This window comes from Cupressus sempervirens, chromosome 8 (genome assembly GCF_028749045.1).
Source record: "Cupressus sempervirens isolate cs-2001-9-10 chromosome 8, ASM2874904v1, whole genome shotgun sequence".
Classification (NCBI taxonomy): domain Eukaryota; kingdom Viridiplantae; phylum Streptophyta; class Pinopsida; order Cupressales; family Cupressaceae; genus Cupressus; species Cupressus sempervirens.
In genome coordinates this window covers 405,847,867-405,867,015 of record NC_143125.1, presented here as the reverse complement: position 1 = coordinate 405,867,015, position 19,149 = coordinate 405,847,867, and the positions used below count along the sequence as shown (strand labels likewise).

Below are 19,149 nucleotides of genomic sequence, written 5' to 3'. Positions count from 1 at the left end.
ACACAAAATTATAATCAGTATTAGTACATTTACATCCTCTAGGAAAATTCAACATTGTATTAGAGCAAACCCTGGGAGGAGGATATCAATGAAGAAACATATATATGAAAATCAGTCCTTGAAATGAGATAAATCTTTCGATCCAAGTAGACCATGTGGTTTTGCAGCCACTGTCTCTCTGCAACTACTTTCAAATTGATGCACTAACACTGCCCCTCTGAAACTATATTCAAAAGTACTTTTAATTTAAGAAATTGTGATACAAAACATAGGTGTGGAAATCTCATTCCTAATCTTAAAATTAATATGACAAATTGAGAAATTTTTGCAGCTTGTAGGAAAGTAGTTCGGCCGTCTTCTATTTAGATACCAGGATTGGGACAACTCCCTAATGTACAAACATGAAAGGATTGCAATCAAAATCCTGGCTATTTAAAAATAAAAATTATGAAGTAAATGAGATCCACAATGTGCATGCATAGTGCCATTGAAGCAATGCGCTTATCATTCTAGTGCTTCCAGTGCTATTATGTTTGTCTAGAGTTCCTCCGTTGCTATAGTTGTTTTTAATGGGCTTTCTTGGCGTCGAGCTGGAAAAAAAACACAAATGTGATAAAATAAATGAAATGGGCTTCTAGTACCTAGAATTATGTCCGAATGCGCGGGATTAAAGTGCTGGACCAAGAAATTAATTTGGCAAATAAACAACATTTAACGTGAGGTCTAGAAGTTCAGCTATCCTCTTTAAATGATTCGAGACCTAAAGATTCATCGAGTAGTTTGTCCCATGAGTTGAAAAGGATTTGGAATTATTGACAAGGCTTCGTAAGGAAGTTTAAGACTCCATATTAAAAGACTCCTTGAAGTATGAAATCATCGCACCAATCTAAATCTTTTGCCAGTCATTCATCAACGTCTCTCTGTTGGATAGTTTGGTGGGTCCTGCAGTCGAAGTCTAGTGGGTGCTGCAAAGTTTTTAGTCTCACATTATGATTATGTTAGTCACATTACAATTACCAAAGGTCTCCTGTCCTTCATTGTCATTAGCGGTCCCAGATTTGTTAGTTCGGTTTGCACAGCAGCATTATGGGCAGGCTTGTGTTGACGGTAAAGACTTGGAGACAGGTATCAAACCACCTGTGAGATAGGCACTCAGATTAAACCTTAACACTTTAAAACACAAACCACCATAGCATAGACACCTATCCCGAATAGGTATCACTAAGTGTCGTGTAAGAAGGGATGAAGCTCAAGACATCCCAGCTTAAATACAAAGATAAGAAAAAGTTATTAAACAATGTGCACCCCTTGCTAATGCATGCTACGTGGGATTTGATGGACATGAAAGGATATAGTGTTGTACAAATCAAATAAATGAATAATGATCAACAACGGGAAGAAATATATAGTAGCAGTTGGCCATGGAATTTATTAACAAATAAATGAACTAACATGGAATCCCTAAAATGAGAGACAAAGAGAAGGAGATACCTCACACAATTAACCAATAATAGATTGGGGAACAAGGTATGATTAATTGTTAAATATATTTAGTATTCTTAAAGAACAGATTACTAGATATATAGGCTTATTCATTTTTTTAAATTAGAATTTCATAATCATTGTTATGTTTTATTGGCAATGATATTTTTTTGGAAATATTCATTTATATGTTATCGATATTATAATTGAAAGCACATTTTGTAATAAAGTGTGTGTGTGTGTGTATATATATATATATATATATATATGAATGTACATATAGAGTACTATAAATTTCTTAAAATAGATACATTATATTTATTTAAGAAATGATTGATGTATTTTGAGATCAATCATCAATATAATATCTTAAGTATAAGGATGAAAGAAATTCAGTATTATATGTAGAATTACCACATTAGCGATAATAAGGAAAATTAAGGATGTTGGCATATAGATAAGTATTCTTTGAGTATTACAATTAATTCATTGCAACTCTCTCTTGTTTTTTATTTTCTATAAGAGCTATGTGCCTTGATCTTTTCCTTTGAGAATGCTATTGCAAGAAAAGGGTGATTGATATTAGATTTAGAGGGTTTTTGACACATCCATCTGAAGGAGCGAATAAAGGATATGTTCTAGTTGATCTTTGAAAATTTTGATCATATCAGATTCAGAGGGAGTGTTGGTTCCCAAAACTGTAGATTAGAATCCTATGAGCCTTGCCTGCTCGATGTTGGGATATCTAATCGGTTGTGGCCAACTTGATAGGATCAATCAATTCGATCTAGATCCTCTGTGTTTTTGGCTCTGCAAAACCAAGGCTAGTGCACCTTATCCTAGACAACAATCTTGGATCCAAGACGTTTATAGCAGATAGACTCAATGCAAAGACAGTTTCCCAAAATGGAAAGAATTTAAGGAAACTTCTGGATTGATAATAATGAGTATTAATCTTCAAAATACGATGACTTTAATAAACTTGTGAATGCTGAAATAAAATTAAAAGTGAATTACTAAAACAAAATGATATCAAACCCTTAAAAGAAAAAGATTAGAATATTGCCAGCATATAAATTGAGAAATATGAGTGAGTTAATGATCAGTGCTGAAATTTAAAAGGGTGATAGAGTCAAAACTATATATTTTCACATACAACTTTATGATATTATGTATATTAAATCTATAAACAATTCAATTATTAGGATGCATCCAATTAGTTTGTTTTTATGCATATTTAAACCAGTCTATGTATAATGTTTTAACCTTTATATGGACAAAATAGATACAAATAAAGAAAAAAATAGCAATATTTCACAATATTTGTATTTGTCAGGTTTAAATAGCAATGAATAATTTGATTCACTTAACCTAATAATAGATTATTAGTAGAAAATAAAAATGATCACAAAGGATGAACTATATAGTAATTTAACTCTAAAGCAAATAAAAATCTTACTAATTATATTATAGGTAAAATCGTATTGAAGACACTCAGACGCTGATGCTCCACTCAACACAATTTTATCTCCCACAATATCGAAATGTATGCCCAATAATTCAATATCCAACAACTTGGTTCAAACTTCAATCTTCTTCAAGGAAGAAATTAAAAATCGTATAAGCTTTAGGAATGCAGAGAGTTATTGGAAAATATTGAACAGGGTCTCTATTTGATTTTTCATCATATATTTATAGAGAATGAAAAACCCATTGGGTATCTTCCAAAGGGTTACACCCTTTCTAAACTAATAACTAACCATTGTTATGACTTTAATATAATTAGCTTTTGTTACAATATAACTAGCGGTGTATCCTTCAAATTCTCATTGCATATACGTCTATTCCCATTACGTGTCCATACCAGGCTTGCAAATAACTCCTATTGGTTCACACATATACATCCAGACCTCTCATATATCTTTGTTCAAACCCTGCTCTCTTACAAATATCCTTTCCTGTGTTGTTGTGAACCTATATATCCCATGTCACCAATGGTTTCACTCAACTCCTTATTTCCGCTCACACTAACGACATCTCCATGTGTGAGGAGAGTCAGGTGCGTTCGGCTTATCCTCCTCTTTTCCGTGGATGCTCATGAGCCTGTAATAGATACAACATACATTAGAAGAGTTGTTTACAATGATTTGTAAATATGGGTCATGGCTATTCATGGATAAAGGGCGATCTCTGATGACTACTGGAAATCCTTTCTAACCACTGCTGCTGACCTGGTAATCTCTCAAACATGCAAAAGAAAAAGATGCTACTTGTCGATGCATAACCATATTCAATTGTGTATCATTTTCGTATCATATAATTTTCATGCTGAAGATGGCTTATCACACACACTAGACTCGGACCATAAAGTGGCTTACGGTTATAGTAGTTGTCTGTGCTATATTTTGACATCATAGACACCATGAAATGATTTCTTCTACTGCCTAGGTCATGCATTCTGGTTGGTAGCTGTGTAGGATCTGTTTGAAGCTTCTGTTAGGACTCTTCAACTGCAGATTCCAAACTGTTCACTGGATGTAGATTCCCTGCATTTGCAATTTTATACTCTGGGATCTTTCTAGTTGTCATTCTGATATTCTGAGTATTATGACTTCCAAATTGCATTAAAACTGGAACCTTTTGTTATATGCTCCTCTTTATATGACATGGGTTACCGTGCTTACTGGCTAACAATAACAAAAATGTACTCATGTTGTTCATTACTATAACTAATGCTTGTTCATTTATTGTATCGGGCTTGGTCTTTAGATAACAATTATGCTATGTTGCACTTTAGTGTTATTTTACTCATAATATTTGAAGACTCCTTTATATGCTACAAATTTGACATGTTGTGTTTGATATTTGTCACTTTGTGTGCTGTTACTAGAGTGTGAAATCTGTATACAATTGGAAGTGCTCTTATTACTTTCATTGCTAAATAACCCAATTCGGAAAATCATTTGCACCATCACATTGCCAGTACTTGAATTCTTCATCTTTCAATTTGACATCAATGCTTATATTTCCACTATGAATCTCTAACATTATCTCTTAAATGGAGACTATAAATTTTGCAAAATATTTAGGCTCCATCAGGGAGTATGATAGTTCATCAAATGCAACTTTCGTTGAGGAGCTCAAATGATTAATTTTCAGAGGGAGTCCAAAAGTCCTTGTGTGTGACTATGTGATTTTGATGGGCCTACCCCCTATGTACATCATGAGGAAGTGATGACTTCCAAATGATGTCACTTGTATTTGCAGAAGTTATTGAAAGGTGATGACCTTACAATAACTTGTATTATGAGATCAAACAAATTGAGTATATGGTGAATGTCTTGCATCTCAACATTTTGGGATGCCATTACTCAAAGAGCACTTGTTGAATATCATTGATATTCTGGGAGGTCAATACTCTTGATATCATATGTGATATCAAACCTTATTTTGAGTACTTGGTGAATATCATTGATATTCTGGTAGGCCAATACTCTTGATATCAGATGTGATATCAAACCTTATTTAAAGTATTTGGTGAATATCATTGATATTCTAGGAGGCCAATACTCTTGATATCAAATGTGATATCAAACTTTTATTTTGAGTACTTGGTGAATATCATATGTTGATATGCGGGAAGACTAATACTCATGATATAAAATGTGAGGTAAGAGGGAGTGTTAATGTTTTATATCATGAGTATTAGTCTTCCAGCATATCAACATATGCTATTCACCAAGTACTCAAAATAAAAGTTTGATATCACATATATATATATATATATATATATATATATATATATATAGAAGAGTTTTTATCACATTCTTGATCAAAGTAAATATATGCTATTGATAACTAATGAGAGTTGAAGAGACATGTCTCTATGGAGACATGCCTCTTAAATAACATATACATATGCCTTGAGAATGTAATTTGGAACACACAAAATTACAATCAGTGTTAGTACATTTACATCCTCCAGGAAAATTCAACAATCATATCCTCGACTTTTTTAGCATGGGCTCTGCAACCAAGGATGAGGGGGGAGGAATTGAAGGTGATGTAGAGGTGCATTCTTCCTTAATGGTTTGGTGGTATTGTGGCGATAATTGGGATGACAGGGCCAGGGGTCGGGTCAAGAATAGAGGAGGGTTTGTAGAGGGTGGTTGGAGGAATGTCTGTCTTTTAACTCATTTTGGTTGTGGAGTACTAGGACTTGAAGGAGACCAAAATTGATTAGGCAAGAGGGGGTTGGTAAGTTTTGAAGGAGACTATAGAAGGTGAGAAGTGCCAATAGGTGGTAAATGACCCATTTTGTAAGCTAGGGTTTTATATAGTTTCACGAAACTAGATTGTCGCAAGCTTGTAGTGGATATATGACCCAGCTTTGTAAATGTGGGGTATTTTTGTCAAGATCTAATAGTATGAAATAGAATGTAATAGGAGTCAGTGGTTTAGGACTCAGGTGCCTTCTTATTTATATTTTTCTAAAACTTGGGTTTAGAACATTTGTTGCAGAATAAAATCAAAATTATCACTGATAAAAAACAAAATATATTTCTTATTTATATTTTAGAATTTAATTTATATACTATGTAAAAGGATATTAGATGTTTCTTATTTTAATAGTTTTACTAATAATTATTTCTCAAGATCTACTTGAATTGCTATCTAGCCAATTATTTTAGAATTTCAGATTTTCATAGTTCTTTATCTATATTGCTAAATCGTTTTACTCGATGACTATCTTTTATCTTCTAGAATTTCTCTACAACTAATTTGTTATTTTGACAATTATTTGTATAAATTTTTGAACTTTTATTGTTCTTCTCATATATAGCTAAGAATTTTTAGTCTATGACCATCTTTTATCTCCAAGAATTTCTCAAAAACTAATCTAAATTCTTTTGCTATTAAATCTTTAAAGTAATTCAAATCATTACAATAATGGTAGGAACTTGATGCAAATGCATCTTTTGTTGTAGGTTGGAATCATTCCCTTTAGGAGTAAACATGATTAGTTCCTTATTTTGTTGTAACTGTTACTCTTCTGGGAGAGCTTCAATTGTTTACTCTTCTGGGAGAGCTTCAATTGTCACCTATCTTCGAAACAGATTACAAAGCAATAATTTAATTCACATAACACAATAATGCTTTCTAGTACATAAAAAATTATGTGATATTATATTTACTGTCCATTTTATGTTTATACTTTCTTGTGCAGATACGAAAATGCCTTTTTGAATTTATGCTTTCTGCATTTCAGCAATCTCCACAATTCATTTCATTGCTGAAGGTCTTTCTCTTTCCCCTGTACATAGCAAAATATGAGTACATTCAGACATGAAGACTTGAAAGTTGAAATTAACTGTGAAATTTTGTCTTTGATAAATATCTTTATTTTATTGGTCATTCTTAGAAATTCCAAACTTCATTTCTTTTCTTCATCCCTTACATTAAACTTTTTCTTTTTAATGTTTACACCAACATCATCGCAGAAGCCTATAATGGACAGGATTGGGGAGGCTTTTGATAGCCCTGCCAAGGTATTGCTTGATTTTATTTTGTAAGGATTCTTGTTTGACATTTATCTCTAATTTTTTAACTTCTGAATTACTATTTGCAAATTGCATATGTAATATAAGAACAGAGATAGAAATGAATATCAGCTGCATTTTTTAAGTTAAATTCATTTATCCTCGGTAGTGAAGGCTGAGCTGCATTTAGAACTACTAGTTTAGAAAGTAGGATAACAATGATATATTGGCTGTGTAAAAAAAAAGGTCATAATAAGTGATTTATGTTCCATCTATACTTATTTGTGTACACTATGCAAACATTGAAATATCTTGTCAAAAAAAAAATCTATAGTTTTCAATTCTTTTTAATTTGGTAAAATGATATGTATGAATTTTTATAGCATCTTAATCATTCTGCTGAGAAGATTCTACATAACATACTTTATGTAATATTTGTCCTTTACCCACCAGTTCGTTGCAGTCTATTGCCATGGACGTTGAATCTTGTGCAGAATACTGAGCCACCAAGGGCTTTAAAATCCAATGTCAATAAATACTTTTACCAGCTAGTTGTTTGCACTAAACAATAACAGAAGCAAATAGATACTGTTGACGATTTTCTGCTCTCTGATTCAACTTGGAAATGATAACAGAAATGCTACAAAATTCCCAAGTCAATAGTCCTGTCTAGAAGCATCATGCAACTCTAACTGAGAGCTCAGAAGTGGATAATATCCTGGTTGAGGAAAGATGATGCAAGCCTTTAGTCCCAAGATCAACAAGCCATCACAAACTGGGCCTCCCAAGGAACCACCTCAGATGAAATATGAAACTCTACGCAGAACTGTATGGCATTCTCAGCAGGGACATATAGATTTCATTCCATTTATTGACATTTTTGGGAATTCAAAATTTCTCTTTTAGTATGTGTTACCTAAATTTTCACCTCCTGGCTCATTTCAGGTAGAGTCATAGTTATGTCAATCAATGGTGCATTATTGTTCAAACCAAATACAAGAGTCAGATTTGCAGCAAATTGAAGGGTTACAAAGCAGCAAGGATACATATGCAATACATCATTTTGGTCATAAAAGGGAATAAAAATGAAGCAGCAGCTATAGACTCTACCATCAATAACAACGAAATAAATGAAGCATTTAGAAGTTTCAAATACCATCAACAAAAGTACATTTGCAACAATTGTAAGAGGAAGTGCAGTTTTTCTTGAATAAAACTTTACCCCAAGGTTTCAAATCGAAAGAGAAATCAATAAAGAGCTTCTAGGTTTCTGGAAATGATAACAAGCTTCAGATTTTTTTTATTTTTGTAAGTTTGTATTGTATTTTTTTAATAATATTTATGAATGATATTTTATAAATCGTTTATTTGATATTATTAAAAAAATACAAAATATGGAAATTGGCTTTTAAAATAAAAATAAATATTTTATTTTGTATCATTTAATAAACAATTATTAAATAAATTATAATCGATTATTTTTAATGAACATTATTATATTAATAAATTAATAATATTGTTAAGTGATTTAATTATTGCTCAATAAATATTATTAATATAATTAATTTTGTTTAAATAATAAATTATAAATGACCTAATAATTGTTAAATAAATGTATTAAATATTTTATAGTTCATTACTTAACTGATATTTATTAGTAAATGGATTATAAGTTATTTAATAATTATTATTTAAAGTGCAAGATAAGCTATTTATGTTTATCTCTAAAAGTGAAACAAAGATATATTGAAGAGTTATGGCAAGGTGTCTAAGGTCATATTAATGGGATTTGAAGGTCAGAAAGTTATTACTTTTCAGAGAGTTCTTGTGGGATATTTTGAGAATAAGAGTGCATTTATGAAGGATCTTTATGTTGATATTGTTGAGGCATGACTTTTGGGCCATATTTACACCTTTTGGAAGACTTTTTAGGGGCTCAAAATTGACCTTGAAAGCTGAATTCGACCAAGGAGTTGTTGCTTGCATTATTGATGTAGTTGGATGGAAAAAAGCATAAGTATGAGCTTGAGGCTCTTTTGTAAGGGGTCCCAGTTTTTTGTAAGAGAGCTATTGTTGTGATTTCTTCTTGAATCCTTCATAGTTTACATTCAGATTGCTTTGTAACAATTATGGGAATGCTATTGTTTCACCTTTTGAAACTTCGAATGGAAGAGTTGTTTGAAGACCTTTTCTGAGTTTCATCTTGTTGTATGGAAGGTACTGATTTGTTGTCATTATTGTGATTCATCTTGAGTCCCAAGTGAGAATCTTTAAGTTTTTTTAGCATCTGCAAAATGAGTAATTTGTTATCAGAATTGTGTCATATTTGAACTGTTTCAGGAAAGTTTCATTGTTTTAAGAATATCGATCTCATTTCAAGTTCGGTGCTTCCCCTTAGTCTTAAGTTTTAATTATGTTATCCTTCTATCTCTCTCCCTCCCAAGTTTTAAGTTATGTTTGAAGAGAAAATAAGTGAAAGCATCTCATAAGGAACTAGCCTAGAATTTGGAGATTTACTCCCATTTTGGGTAATTCACAGACCTAGGAGTATTTCCATGTTTCTCGAAGTGATTGGGTTTTAGAACTCAGTCCTGGTGCAACTTTTAGAGATAACAATACGATTTGAACATTTTGAAGCTGTAAAATATTTACATGTTTATGTCCCAAGATGTAATATTATTTAATCTTGGTCATAGCTTAGCGCAATTATAAGTTGAAAATACTATTTCAATAATAATTTGGGATCTAGATATCTTTAAACTTGTGGAAGTCAGTTTAGTAGTCTATGTAGTTCTTTTGGATGCTAATGTCATGGATGGGTCTTTGTGCTTAAATTCCCTTAATCCTTTGACTATATAAATACAAGTGTAACGAGGCTCGGACTCGGCAAGGGTAACTTGACTCGTGACCCGACTCTGACTCCTGACCCGGCTCGGCGGTGACTTGGCAAAGTGAAAAAACTTCGAAATTTTGAGATTTTTTAGGATTTAAAGAACATTCCATGCACCCATTATTGAAGAAAGCGTAAAGACACAATAACATCATTAAATAGAAGATAATTTGATCATAATGCACATACTTAAAGTTAAAACTTAAAAGTCAAACATCAATTACATAAGTACAATACTACAAAGGTAAATTTCTAAAAGTAAATACTATATTACTAGTAATTAAAGTTTAAAGTTTAACTTTAAAGTTTAGACATACTTTAAAGTTAAACAGTAGCTGAAGCCTGAAGGAAACATTATAAAAGTAAAAGTGTAAAACATAGAATCATATATAAAATGATAAATCCATTCAAACCATCAAAATGTATATGTAATATGTATTATGTATTATGAAATCCAACACATCAAGATTCAATAGTCATCATCAAATTCAAATGTTCGAAATGCTGATCATATATTAAGTTAAATTGTTAAACAAAAAGTTAAAACAAGACTATAAGTCTACAGCTATGGCTCCTAGTCGGAGTCCTCATCATCATCCTCATCTTCAGGCTCATTCTCATCGTCATCGTCATCGTCATCGTCATCGTCATCCTCATCCGCAACCTCAGCCTCAACCTCAGGCTCAGTATAATCTATAAAATGCCTCTTAGTAAGGCGTCTAAGGTAGGTCCTGGATGTCTTAGTAGCCATAGCATCAGCCTATGAGGTACCTCTAGGATCAACTGTACTCTCTGCCTCTGGCTCTGCCAATGTCTGTGAGGTGCCACTAGGAACAATTGGAGCTCTTTGGTCCTCTGCTGCCATAGCCACAGCCTTAGCCTAGCCCTCTCTATTTTCTTGGTCAAGCCACTATAGGTCCTCATCATCAAAGACAAGATCAGTAGCCTTAGTGATCCAATCAAACTCTGGATCAACCTCCTCTAGAGTAATCGGAGAGGTGTCACTATCCAAAATCTCCCTGATCCTAATGCGCAGGTTGTAGTGCACAAAGAACAACCTATTCATTTTCTGCACAGACAACTTGTTATGCCTCTTCGAGTGGATGTGCTGGAACATGCTCCAGTTGGGCTCACATCCAGAAGCGCTACTTCGCTGGCTCAAAATGCGGATGGTGATTTGCTGAAGGTTTTTGGTTGAAGGCCCAAACATTTGCCACCATCTATCTAAATTTTGAAAAAAGGAAAACAAAAAAATATTATTCTCATTTCAAAATTTGAACTTTAAGTTTAAAGCTAGAAATTTAGACACTAGATTGTATAAGGCTTAAGCTGCAATTTTTACTTGGTTGCAATTTTATACGACCTTCTTTGCAAATTTGACTTGAAAAAATGGGCCCTGATACATTATTATAGGCATCCATCTCAAGCAATATATCTATGGGATTAGGGGACATCTTCGATATCACTGTGTATAGGCCACTAAGAACCTCCTCATCTGCCTTGAAATCATCACAGAAATGGTATGCCGAATTGAGGTAATAGGCTGCTGCGTGGATGGCTTATGAAGCTGATTTGCCATCTCCTATCAATTATGTCCCAAATAGGGCCATAGTTTTCCTCAACTCCTACATATTTGGCCTTAATAGCCTCCTTGACCCTATCCATGCCCTCATAAATGTAGCCCATAGAGGGTTTCTCGCCATTAGCAACTTGTAGGAGGGCTACAAGGGGCTCGGTGATCTACAAAATAATTAAACAAAAAAACAATTTAGTGAATGATGAAACTTTGCAAAGTTGTACAATGAAAATAAAACAAAAATATGTATGAGATAAATTAATTTATAAAATTTTAAGACTTAATCTTTTAAAATTTAAAATTTAAATTTTAGATTACCTCCACAATCTTCGAACATGGCTCCCAAAAACCATCATCATTATGAATGCATTTTGTTGCATCTATCCTTGCAGGGCTACTGGCAAAGGAGGAGGAACTCCATTCTGGACCAACAAACATGCACTTCAACTCTAACCTTGAAGTCAGCAAGGATTGTAGTGTGATAAAGTTAGAGGCAAATCTTGTGATACGAGGACGAGTCAACTCTTTTCCCTTCGTGTATTTCCTCATAGTGCCGAGGACCAAGGCATGATTATAGATGAACTTACAAAGATTTTTGGCCTTGGTAACACGTGATTTCACCCATACAAGCTTGCCAATATCCTCTAACATGAGGTCGATGCAATGGGCCGTACATGGAGTTCAAAAGATTTTTTGGTGTCTCTCCATCAATAGTTTTCTTGTAGCAATTTTAAATTAGTTAGTAAACAATGAAAATTTTTGATGTATTAAAAAACTTTTAATTTTCAAAATCTAATGAAAAACTAAAAGAATTTTTTTAGAAGTAGAACTGAGAAAGTTAGAAGTTAAAATTTTACCTGCAGCAACATAATTAGCTGCATTATTAGTCACCACTTGGACAACATTGTCTTCCCCCACCTCCCTTATGACCTCCTCAATAGTCTCACATAAGAATTTTGCATTTTTCACACGTGAGGAAGCATCTATGGACCTCAAAAACATGGTGGATCTTGAAAGTGAAAATTAAACAAAATAATTATCATTCAAGAATCAATACTCAATAAAAAAAAAATTTCGTTATTCAATAATAGTATACATTAAATTTTAGACTTCAAGAAGTAGAGCATGATGAATTACCTCTGCTAGAAACAAGAAAATCTACGAGGGTTCTGGACCTCCTATCTGTCCATCCATCCGTCATGATGGTACACCCCTTTTGGCTCCAAATCTTTTTGTGGTCCTCCAACTCAAGTTTAATCTCCTCAACCATATCTAGCAAGAGGGGGCCACTCAACTCCTCTTCAGTGGGGGCTTTGAACCCCGCACCATAGATAGAAACTGCATCAATCATCCCTTGCCAATGAGTCCTGTTACATTTATAAAAATATTTTAATTAGCATATTTCAAATTTTCAACATCAAGTTAAAAGTATAAAATTGAATATAAATTTTAAAACTTAAAACGTAAAACAATCAAATATTAATGAAGTTGAAAACTTGAAGTACCTGGCTGCTATAAATGGAATGTCGCAGAAAAATCAAAACTTGCAAATTGCTCTTACTCCAGCTTCATGTATCTCCCTATTCTAGCCCATGCTCTCAAGTGAGGGTTGTGCACCAGGAGTGGTACGTGGTACAAAAAAATTGTCCAACCTACTAGATTTTCTGACTCTAGGACGAAAGGTAAAGCCAGCACTACTAGAAGGGGCAGCAGCAGTAGCATCACTAGAAGTGCAAGGAATAGATGTAGAAGAAGCACGAGCAACAGAAGCACTAGGACGATAGGGGGGACGGGAAGAACCTTCTCCAACACAGCCTATTGACTCAGAAACATTTGCAGATGAGCATGGAAGGGAAATAGAACCAATCTGAACTAACTCTTCTAATTGTTTTCTTTTTAATTCTTTTTCTTGTTCATATTTTTCCGAGGCTACATAACAAAAATGTTGAGCCTCAACAGTTGCAGCTCCACAAGGCTCAGTATAATGACCACGTATGCCAACAATATGGTATTTTAATCTATTTATCTCCCCACTATTAATAGTTTTGCAAAATAGGCATTTTGTTTGAGTTCTCTTTCTACCTGAAAATTCTATGGTGAACTTCCAACACTCATCTTTTTTGTTGCCTTTAGAGAGCTTGGGTTTTTTACCTCCAGAAGCCATTATGACTTAATTAAGGAAAAATGTAAAGGTTGCTGCAATAAGACATTTTAGACCAAATATTACCATTTCAACATTGCATTTATGAAGATCTAAAGTGAAAAAAAAACTCATAAGCAAACAAAAAAAATTCATGCAAAAAACCCATAAGCATAGACAAAAAAATCATCAAAATCTAAACAATCAAGTCTTACCTCTTTCAAATGCTTTGGGAAGTGTTGAGAAGAGCCCTTATAAACTCCTTGATGATCTAAATGCAAGCTCCAATGTCACAAATGCAAGCTTTTCTCCTCTTCCTTTCAGCTGGTTGCAAAATAAGAAAACTCTATTTCTCTTCTACCTCTCTCTCTCTTTCTTCTTTTCACTATAGACTGTTATGGGAGGCCTTTTAGAGTTATATGAGTGAGAAATGTAAAAAAAAAACATTAAAAAAACTTGTAAAAATTTATATTTTAATTGCTGGATTTCAAGTCTGTTGCGGTCAGGTCAAGGTGGGCCGAGTCATGCGAGTCACTTGGTGACTCGCGAGTCACTTGGTGACTCGCGAGTCACTCCTCGTGACTCTTCACTCCTGGGTCCCGAGTCATTGTGACTTGGCGAGGTCAGTGCAGCTCGCTGACTCGCATGACTCGCCGCGAGTCACGTTACCTTGATAAATACAGTGGTGAAAACTAGAAGAACAATACAATTGCTGATCACAGAATCCTTGAACTACAAAAAGGATACGTTGGTTACTGTTTGTGGTCTGGGGTTCAAAGCCCCTACTATTGACAAGCTAGGAGGCCCTATTTTGACCCAAAGGGTGGCTGATGTAGAAGGTGCAATCAAGGAGTAGCGTGAGGTGTGGAATATGAAGGGTTGCACCATCATGATTAATGATTGGACTGATAGCATTACAAGTTAGAGTTGTTGTTGCACCAAAAGATCGACCTGGTAATGCCCGATACAACCACTAGACTTATAGAACACTGGAGGCGGTTAAGCCATGTTACTAATTCCAAAAGGGAAGGCTGCTGGTTAGTCCAACAATTCCCCCCTCAGTGTTACTTGAGGGGATTCGAACCTGTGACCAAGCTCTGATACCACTTGTTACAAGCTAGAGTTGTCGTTACACCAAAAGATTGACTTATTAATGCTCGATACAACCACTAAACTTATAGAACACAAGAGGCGGTTAAGCTATGTTACGAATCCCAAAGGGGAAGGCTAGCGGTTAGCCCAACAGATAGAAGTACTAGAACACTCCTCAACTTTCTTGTCTCCTCATCATGTAATTGTAGACATTAAAAATTTAGAAGTAGAACTTGTACTTAAGTGATTAAGTTTATAAATTATGAATGTATGATTAATCATTGATTATTATACTAATTTGTGTTTTTTTCTTTAGGTGCCATGGTTTTTTTGAAATCAATTGACGTCTCAGGAAAAACAAAGAATGTTGAATATCTTTGTGAGGTAATGGATGAAGTGATAAAGGACGCGGGTGAGGAGAATATGGTGTAGATAGTTATAGATAATGCAAAAAATTATGTTGTTGCAGGAAAGCTTTTTATGGAGAGACACCCTCACTTATTTTGGACCCCCTGTGTTGCTTATTGACCTCATGTTAGAGGATCTTGGTAAACTCCCTTGGATGAAAACAATTATAGAGTAATGAAAGAGTGTATGCAAATTCATATATAATCATACATGGGTCCTCAGCCTCATGAGGAAATACACTGACCAAAAGGAGCTGTCTTGTCCAAGAGTCACTAGATTTGCAACCAATTTTCTCACATTGCAATCTTTGCTTAATTCAAAGAGAGGTTTGAGACACATGTTTGTAAGTGAGGAGTGGATTGCATCATCATATGCAAAGACCATTGTAGGAAATGATGCAGCTGATCGCATTTTTGATGAGGCTTCCTTTTGGACACTGATCGTTGATATTGTGATGTTAATTTTCCTTTTTGTCCTCATTTTAACTTTTTTGTTTATGAAATTATGTTATAAATTATTGTTTATTTTGTAAAGAAAAAACTTAAAGTTGATTGTTTCTCTTCCAACTTTCATAATGATTGCGGTTCATAAAACTGCTTGTTGTTCTCCTACGAATTGCTGATGGAGAGAAGCCCTCAATGGGCTATATTTATAAGGGCATGGATAGGGTGAAGGAGGCCATTCACTCTTGTTTTGTAGGGAATCGAGATAGGTATGGGCCTATATGGGATGTCATTGATAGACGTTGGCACAATCTAGTTCACAAGCCTATACATGCAACAACCTACTTCCTTAATCCAACATACCAATTTAATTCACATTTCAAAGCTTATAATGAGGTGTGGAGTGGCCTCTGATTGAGTTGTTTAAGAAAGCTCAAGAGGACTTATTTGCACAGGAGTTGTGCAAGAAAAATAGGACAGGAATTGATGCCTGGTAAATTTTTTTGATTCTACATCCTAATTCTAATTCTATTAACATTTTAATTTGATAAAGTCAAGGTTATTGAATTGATTTAAAATTTTCTCGTTTCAGATGCATGGTGGGAGATATTTGGCATTAAGGTGCCAAATTTACAGAGGATTGCGATTCGCATTTTGAGCCAGCCATCTAGTGCATCAGAATGCGAATGTAATTGGAGTCTATTCGAGCATATATACTTGAGAAAGCGCAATAGGTTGGCAGTGAAAAATGGAATGATCTTGTCTTTGTTCACTACAACCTTCACCTTCGCCATAGATAGATCTTGGGCACCGATACATCACCAATTGTATTAAAGAATCTTGATCCACATGCAGAGTGGAACACAAAGATTACTGATCTTGTCTTTAGTGATGAAGACGTGGAGTGGGTTAATCAGGTAGATTGAGAGGCTGAGGCAGTAACGATGGCAGTCGAGGAGGTTGGAGTGCAAGGAGACAAAGTGCAGGACCCTGAGGCTAGGAGCTATGGATCTGAGTCCGATGATGAGGATTATGTGGGTGAGGATGAGGATGGCTCTATAGTTTTCCATGACTTATCTTAGGTGTACTCGTAAGAGGACATAGGCTACTGTGAGCCTTAGTCTTCTACTATTCTACACTCTAGTTGTTATTTTGATATATGTTTTGAACTTTTGATACCATGGATTTCGTAATCCATGAATATTGTAGACATTTGACATTGCACTGGCACTATGTTTATTACTTTAAGTTTATATGTAATTTGTGTTAAGTTTTTTCCCTCAAAAATTCGCTTTTATACTTTATGTGATTGATGTAAAATTGTGTATGTGTATTAAGTAGCTTCTATTAATCTCAATTATTGTGGATTTGATGTTAATTTACTAAAAGATGCTTGAAAAAATCTTAAAATCCTTAAAAATCTTTGACTTTCATGGGTGTTTCAATTTTTAGAGTCCTTGCCGAGTTTGGTCGCCAAGTTTGAGTCCGAGTCGGATTTTGACTTTCCGAGTCAGAGGTGAGTCCGAGTCCTGTAACTATGGTTAAAACAAACCATAATAGCTTGAGATACTTCCTAGGACAGCGGGATCTTAATGATCTTCAACAAAAATGGGCGAGCAAGTTGCATTCTTATGACTTTGACATTTCCTTTGTCAAGGGAATGCAAAATATTGTTGTTAATGCCTTATCTCATCGTCCACATTTCAGCTCCATGATAGAGATCTCATAAAATTGGAGAGATTTGATTATAGCAGAGTATGCCAAGGTTCTTGGGCATCAAGTATTGTTGAGGGGTTAGTATAGGATGATAGATACTCGATTGTAAATGATGAGATCATTTACAAGGGGAGGATATTCTTGAACCTAGGATTTGAGGTGAAGAATATGGTATTGAGGGTGTTTCACGATACATTTATGGCAGGTCATCCTGGGTACTTTAAGAGTTATAGACAAGTTTGAAAGAGATTCACTTGGAAGGGGCTGAAATAAGATGTTCTTCATTATGTTAGTGTGTCCTATTTGCCAACAAAATAAACAAGAACACACATACACTTGCAGTTTTTTTACGGCCAGTTCTGATTCCTGATAGGAATTGGGAATGCATATCTAAGGATTTCATTACAATATTGCCGAAAGCGCAAGTTAAGGATTGCATTTACGTGGTAATCGATTGTTAGACTAAGTATGCTCACTTCTCTCCGATCACTACTACACAGAGTTATTCTTTCCTAAAGTATTTTGTTTGCATGGGTTTGCCTCAGAGTATTGTTAGTGACAGGGACAGCCGATTTATGAGTTATTCTTATCAGGAGCTTTTCAGACTTTGTGGTCCTGAGCTCTTTCCGAGTATTAGTTATCACCCAAAGACAGATGGTCAAATAGAGATAGTCAGCAATTTGGTGGAAGGATATCTCAAGAACTACATTGTAGGGAAACAAAAGGGATGGGTTAAGTGGATACATCTTTGTGAGTATTGTTTGTTTAGGTAGCACCATTAATGGCCTTGAATGGTTATGACGCGCCTACTTTCCTTGATATGTTGATGAGTGACAGTAGACTATCGAGTGCTGGGAATATTTGCAGGAGAATCAGGTTATCATGAGGGTTCTTCGGGAGAATTTCTAGAAAGCATAAAATCAATAGAAACAATATGCAAATCAGAAGAGAGTTGAGCGCTCATTTGAAGTTGGGGTTATGGTATAGTTGATGATGCAGTCTTATAGACAATTGACTCTCAAGAAGAGTAGTGCGAAGAAGCTCAAGCCATGATATAATGGACCTTTTAGGATCATTAGGCATGTGGGTGAGGTGGTTTATGAGCTAGAGTTGCCGACAGATAACAGAGTGCATAATGTTTTCCATGTATCATGCCTCAAGAAGGTGTTAGGACACCATGTGATTCCTTCCACTATTCTAACACCCTTGGATGATGAGGGTAAGTTGATATTAGTACTTGAGGCTATTTTGGATGTTAGGGAGAAACAATTGAGAGATGAGTTATTAGGGAATATTTGATTAAATGGAGGGACCTGCCAGTTGAAGATGCTAATCGAGAGAGTGAAGAGATTTTGTAGCATCCAGAGTTGAGATTGCTTGGGGAATTTCAGGAGGGGTAGACTGTAATGTCCCCATTTTTCTAGCCTCTTAGTGGAGTTCTTAATCTTTCATTCTCCGAAGGTTAAGAGGAGAAACAAGGGAGAAATCAATTAATTATTTGTAAGGTTATTAATTATATGAACACTAAAAGATAACCTTATATTGAGTTAATGTTATAAAGCAACAAAATAAAATGTCTCTAGAAGCATCCAGCTCCTCATTTTCCTAGAACCTTCTTAAAAGAGCCACATCCTCATGTCTCTAGAAGCTTCTTGAAGGAACCATCTCCTCATGTTCCTAGAAACTTCTCCTTATGTTCCTAGAAGCTTCTTGAAGGACCCACCTTCTCATGTCTCTAGAAGCTTCATGAAATATCCACCTCCTCATGTTCCTAGAAGCTTCTTGAAGGATCCACCTCCTCTTGGAGAAAAAGTATAAATAGGGGGACAATTAAGATTTTGAGCATCAAGTTCTTGAAAATT

General features: G+C 34.7%; 1 protein-coding gene across 7 annotated transcripts in view; it reads left to right on the top strand.

Moving 5' to 3' along the window:
• The window catches only part of LOC149542998 (AP-5 complex subunit zeta-1), a 175,866-nt gene that overhangs the window by 107,087 nt on the left and 49,630 nt on the right, over positions 1-19,149 (top strand). For all 7 annotated transcript variants that reach the window (XM_089797919.1, XM_089797918.1, XM_089797921.1 and 4 more), the window contains 2 exons: positions 6,710-6,781; positions 6,984-7,031. In XM_089797919.1, the coding sequence (XP_089654045.1) occupies positions 6,710-6,781; positions 6,984-7,031 (120 nt within the window). The remainder of the gene's footprint in view (positions 1-6,709; positions 6,782-6,983; positions 7,032-19,149) is intronic.